Source organism: Charadrius vociferus, unplaced genomic scaffold, assembly GCF_000708025.1.
Source record: "Charadrius vociferus isolate BGI_N301 unplaced genomic scaffold, ASM70802v2 scaffold1, whole genome shotgun sequence".
NCBI lineage: Eukaryota > Metazoa > Chordata > Aves > Charadriiformes > Charadriidae > Charadrius > Charadrius vociferus.
Window position 1 is genome coordinate 4,852,343 of NW_009647680.1, and position 6,340 is coordinate 4,858,682.

The window sequence follows — 6,340 nt, forward strand, 5'->3', positions numbered from 1 at the left end:
GCGAGCTGGTTCAAGAATGCTGAGCTCAACAAACAGGTCTTAGAGGCTCCTGGGCTGGATGAAGAGGGACTTGCCAACAGAGCCAGAAGGATCCACTTGTAATTGTGCCTTACATTATGGAAAGATTGCTGGACAGGACATATTCTGAACAAAACATTTACAACATGCGAAGCCAGCACTTTTTGGTGAAACTTAAATTAACATTTGAGATAACATAAGGATGGACCCGATTGCTGCAATTCATCAGTTGTTCCAGTCATTCTGCACATTTGTGTAATTAAGGAATCATTCCCCGTGTGATCACAGAGTAACTTTAATATATTACTCTAAAGTTCATCACCTTGCCTTTTACTGCAACGCACAGTATATTTGAGTCACTAGGGACTTAGGTTCCTGAGCTACAGATGCCCCAGGTTTTGCAGGTTAAGATGTGACCGATCCCAACTCCTGCCCCACAGAGATGGCAGACTGAATACATACACAGTCCTCAGCCGCATCCATTGACTATCCAAACCCACCTTCGCCGATGGTTTCAGTAAATGTGCCAGCCTGGGAGCTGCAGCAGCTAAGAACCCAACAAATGGTCACCTCTGCTATTGTAGTAACTGTGAAAGGTCCCATCAGAACAGGACAAAGAAGTGGTGACCATAATAATTTACCATAGCTACAAGAACTTAACATGGAAATTTTAAAGATGTCCTCTCTCACTTCAGTCAGTCCATATTCCGTGTGGAGGTCACGGGGCTGCTTTCTCAACAAGGACTTTGGAGAGTAGAATCCTCACATTTGACTTGTCAGTATGAACAACAATTTGGGGTTTTATAAAAAATAATTTAAAAAATTGTTATTATAAAAGCTACCCTGTCCACTTCACGTAGATTTTTATTCTGACTCCTACATTTTTGCTTCTCAGCTCTCCATATGTGAAAACCCAAATAACTAGTCAAGATATCCCTTCTCCCATCTTCTGAGTTTGTAAATAAAGAAACATTCAGAAGCATTAATATAAAATATCTAACAGCATCGCATCAATGCACTTTGAATACCGTGCACTAAATCTTATGGGGAGACTCTCCTTCACAACTAAGATGTGGCTAGGTTGTTGTTTAGGTTTCAGTCTTGGTGTTTGGACTCCTACCCTTTGAAGGGTCTGTGAAAAGTTACCAAGAAAACCAAGTCTTTTGTCTAGGGGTTTAACTCACTGCCCAGGATGCCACACCCCACTGGAAAATACTTCGGACTTACTAAACCAGCAGTAATTTTCTGCCAGTTTTAGTCTCCATGTGCAGATTCACTGAGCTTTAGTTCATGATGTTGACTTAACAGACTCCACTGAATTCCCTTCGCTTTCCAGAGTGCATCCTCTTCACAAGCATTAGACTGTCATGTTTACCTTTGGAACTAGTTTAATTACATATTTTATATTGCCTACCATGAAAGGGATTTTCAGTGTTAATACAGTTTTATGGATGCTGAAGGCATAGTAAGGCCTCTTAGGCATCAAGGCTATCATAACAAATTAAAACAGTATCATGATCAAATCCCCAGAAAATATGGACTATAATAAAAAGTGCTTCATACCTGTGAACTCTTTTCCCAGATGAACTTATTTTAAAGCAACATGAAAGATCAGAAATAAGTGACAAGTTTAGCTCTACAAAGAAAGTGCAGGGTACTAATAGACTTATGGCAGCGGTCAGGCCTTCAAGAGCTCTCCTCTCCTCGTTTATAGCACAACATAGCCCATCCCTGACATGGCCAGATGTTTTTCCAAAATATTAGATTTATTTTTTTTTTCCCCCCAGAAAATCCTTATAATGCCTTATCTGTAATTTGTCAGTGACTTCTGATGCTACTTTCAGGAATCCTTTCCCCAGCAAGTCAAACGGGACTCTGATTTTTTATATCAGCTTGTTTTGCTATTCACATGTGTATCAAGTGCCTCACTCCCACTGGCTATGTTTCTGGCCAGAAGAACAGAGAGGCAGTTTTATGTCAATTTTACCGGGGCTCTGGTCCCAGAAGCAGTGCACTCTTGAGCACAGAGTAGAACAACTCTCTACCTGCTCCAAATTGGACTGGCTCCTAACAGCCTTTCCACTAAGCCAAAGATTGCCTCAGCACACTGCAGGGACCATAAGACAAGGCTGCTGGCTCTGTTCCGCCTGGAGTTTGTGAGCCAGCTAGGAAAGAAGACTGTCCAGGTGATTGGAGATGATGATGAAGTGTAAGAGGTGGGCTGTGGGGCAGGACTTTGTCCAAACGGCCATTGAACTTCCACATATTAAGGGGATAGGAATGAGTTCTTCTTGTGTTACCATTTTTCAGCTTTTGTCTTGGTGTAATCCTGGCCATCAACCTAACCTGAACACTCACAGTGCAGTTTTCCCATATTTCTTTTACTTAATCTAGTTGTCCCTTTCTGCAAAGTGCCATTGTCAGAAACCATTAGCTGCAAAGCTATTATGTGAAAACCTCAGCAATCATTGCTTTATGAAGACTATCCAGTCCTTAAATCTTAATTGAGCAATAAATCATTGCACAGTTTAGCATTCTCCTTGTAAAGTATACCCAGTGATGGGGGGGGAAAAATGGGACAAGTTCTCAACTCTTTTCTCAGATATTTTATTAAAAGAATGTAAAAAGAGTAATAAAGCAAGGAAGGCATGAAATAGTCTGAAACTAATGAGAAATGCTTGGTTATGATTCACCTCTGCTGCATTAGAAACTGTGCAAAATTCAGCCCCTATATCATTGTCTGCATGTAAAGGCCAGCTGTCAGATAGGGACCTTTTCTTTCAAATTTTCCTCTCCAAAAAATATATAGTAGTATTAAAAGCTGGTAACAACTTGTTTCCCCAAAACATTAATTAAATTTTGGTAAAATCAGAAATAGATTTAGAGGTCAGTTACTCATGCCATTTCTTGGGGAAGAACCCACATGGGGATATCTGCACACACCAGAATGTTTTCTGGTTTTCATTCTTGTTCCACCACTCTTACTGGTATTAAGTGTTGATTTTAATGATATGATTCCTGTGCTACATTAATCTTGATGGAGTCAGAATGAAATACCTTGTGTCCCTCACACTAAGTAAGGAAACCCTTTAAAACCAACAGGAGTCAAATAGATATCATCAACTAATGCTAATGAGAGTGTTTCATAAAAATCTAAATGTCTTTGTTACATTAAGACATGATATTAAATTTATTATTGCAACAGAAAGCTTTGCACATCAAAGCAGTTAAAATACAGATGGCAAATTAATCTGCATTTAGCAATCAAGAGCACAATCCTGTTACACTGGAGTGTCGTGGGTTTGGGCCAGACTGGCCACTGAGAGGAAAATGCAAGGGACCACAAATTTCTACCCTTTAACTGCACCAATGTCAAAGATTTATTCACCTTAATCCTTCTGATTTTTCTGCAAGAATACAGAACTATCTGCCTGGTAATTTTACCACACAATCTATTGAGTATACCACCATATTGTAGGTATTATTTTTTTAATAACATTAATTGTCTAGAGATATAGAATACAGAAATACTGTGAGAAATACTGCTGAGCCCAATATCTATCAATACCATTCATGGAATGATTTTTACTACTAAGAATGTCAGTGACAGCTTTGGCAAAACTTTAAGCTCCACCAAAAACAATGGAAAAGGCAAAGAGTAAATCTTGCGTGTAGAAATCCCCAAATTATAGCCCTGATGGGTACAATTACTCCCATTCATCAAGTCATTGAGGTCCCAGGTTTCCTGATTAATTTGGATTGCTTGGCATCCAGGTGCCCAGTGCTGATTACCCTCACTGCTGAAAATACAGGCATGAGCACCCAGCGCTCCATCCCCGCGGGGTGGAGCGCCTCGCTACCACCCACCCTGAGGCAGCCTGACACCCTTCTACCTGCCCTGCCAGAAGACAGCAGTCTGATTACAACAATACTAAATGTTGAGGTCATTTAGATTTTGCAATCAAGCTTAATACAAGTACATAGGAAATAAAAGCTTTTAATTGCATTTCCTCCTCTCCGTCACCTCCTTCCAGTGGTCCTGCCCTGGCCAGCAGTGCCAGCGTGTCTACTATTGTCAGGAAGTTGCACTCCAGAGCATCAGGGTCCTCCCCTCTTGTTCCTTTTGGCTTCCAGAGCTATCCAGGCTTCACAATGCAAAAGGAAAGGAGGGATGGAGAAGGAACACCAACAACAAGCTTTTTGCCAACTTTTGCCCCTGTGCATTGATCTGCACACAGTGGAACGAGAAGCTTCTTTGCCTTTCTATGGCATACGTACATAGATTGACTTATTAAAACCCATACATAAACTGAAAAACAAGTGTCCTTAGATGGGATTGAACTGTTCTAATTTGGCTGTGATGCGAATTTACTGATTTCAGTTTGATTTCACAAGTTAGATGAGGCTTTAATTCCTCAGAAGTCTTAAAAGGCTGAACGACAGATCAAGAAGTGAGCAGGGTGTGCCATCCCAGATTACTTGTCATCTGCAACTCTGATCCCAGAACAATTTTGTTAGAAAAAAGGTAGCACATCTATGAAAGAAGCACTCTCTTTTCCTGACAACTAGAATCTCTAAGATTTGTCTCGATAATTATTAAACAGGTACTAATCTCCTTCATAGTGTACAACATAATTAGTAGGATTGACATGTGTTCCTTTAAGTGCCTATTGTATGCAAACAAGCATTTTGCACCAAGGTATTGCAACTTGATTCTGAAATTTGTTCATAAAGTACTATATTTAAAAGAACGTAAGTGGAAAATTCCACAGTGATGAGAGGTGACTTATCTTAATCATCTTGGCCATTTTTTCAGTCATTGTGTTATACTCCATATAAACTGTATTACTGAAATAGACTGTCACTGAAAAGTATTTATTGTGCCATTATTTAGCATAATCTTAGCCTACACTCGTTATAATGGCACCTTCCTGAAAGACAAAAAGAAAAGAACTATCAGGAGAACCTGTAACTATACCATTGAAGAATCTCACTCCTACGTACTTCAGTTTACCTTCTTTTTTTCTTTTTCTCTAGGTTGTGACCTCATCCCAGTCCAGTATCTCAGATGGGGTGATCCTGAACCAATTGCAGCAGTTGTTTTTGCATGTCTGGGTCTGCTGGCCACCTTGTTTGTTACAGCTATATTCATAATGTACCGTGATACTCCAGTGGTCAAATCATCCAGCCGAGAACTCTGCTACATCATTCTAGCCGGCATCTGCTTGGGTTACTTGTGCACTTTCTGTCTCATCGCAAAACCTCAACAGATTTACTGTTATCTTCAACGAATTGGCATCGGCCTCTCCCCAGCTATGAGTTATTCTGCTCTAGTAACTAAAACCAACCGCATTGCAAGAATCCTGGCTGGCAGCAAGAAGAAAATTTGTACAAAGAAACCTAGGTTCATGAGTGCCTGCGCCCAACTGGTTATTGCATTTATCTTGATATGTATACAATTAGGCATAATCGTTGCCCTCTTTATAATGGAGCCACCAGATATAATGCATGATTACCCAAGCATCCGAGAGGTCTACCTGATTTGTAACACCACTAACTTGGGTGTTGTAACTCCCCTTGGATATAATGGATTATTAATATTGAGTTGCACCTTTTATGCATTTAAGACAAGAAATGTCCCAGCTAATTTCAATGAAGCAAAGTATATTGCCTTTACAATGTATACCACCTGCATCATTTGGCTGGCTTTTGTGCCAATATATTTTGGAAGCAACTACAAGATAATCACCATGTGTTTCTCAGTGAGTCTGAGTGCCACGGTGGCCCTCGGCTGTATGTTTGTACCCAAGGTCTATATCATCCTTGCTAAGCCTGAAAGGAACGTACGCAGCGCGTTCACCACATCGACCGTGGTCCGTATGCATGTAGGGGATGGAAAGTCATCTTCAGCTGCAAGCCGCTCAAGCAGCCTGGTGAACCTGTGGAAAAGAAGGGGATCATCTGGTGAAACCCTTAGGTAAAGTTTGCTAATGTGGGAGTGTGGGGAAGCAATTATGATCTTCTGAGAGTTACTAACAGTGGAAGGACAAAAGGAAATATATTAATTCCCTTTGCCTCTGCACTGGGAGAGGAGTGAATCCTCTGTCCCACATCTGCAACAGTTTTGGGTTTTATTTAGTCAAAATGCTGTGCAAAAACAGGGGACAGAGCAATGGGCAAACAATTATGAGGCTGGAAGTACTGGCTGTGTCAACTGTACACTTAAAGTAGGGAAGTTAAAAAGATCTTAGGAGAAAAAAACAACAGAACAAGAAATATAACTCATTGCCTTGTCCTAAGTGCACTCATTTACAATCTCTTT

At 40.5% G+C, this 6,340-nt stretch overlaps 1 protein-coding gene across 1 annotated transcript in view; it reads left to right on the forward strand.

Moving 5' to 3' along the window:
• GRM5 (glutamate receptor, metabotropic 5) overlaps positions 1–6,340 on the forward strand; it is a 276,118-nt gene that overhangs the window by 246,502 nt on the left and 23,276 nt on the right. Inside the window, exon 8 of the mRNA XM_009881188.1 lies at positions 5,056–5,995. Coding sequence (XP_009879490.1) covers positions 5,056–5,995 — 940 coding nt within the window. The remainder of the gene's footprint in view (positions 1–5,055; positions 5,996–6,340) is intronic.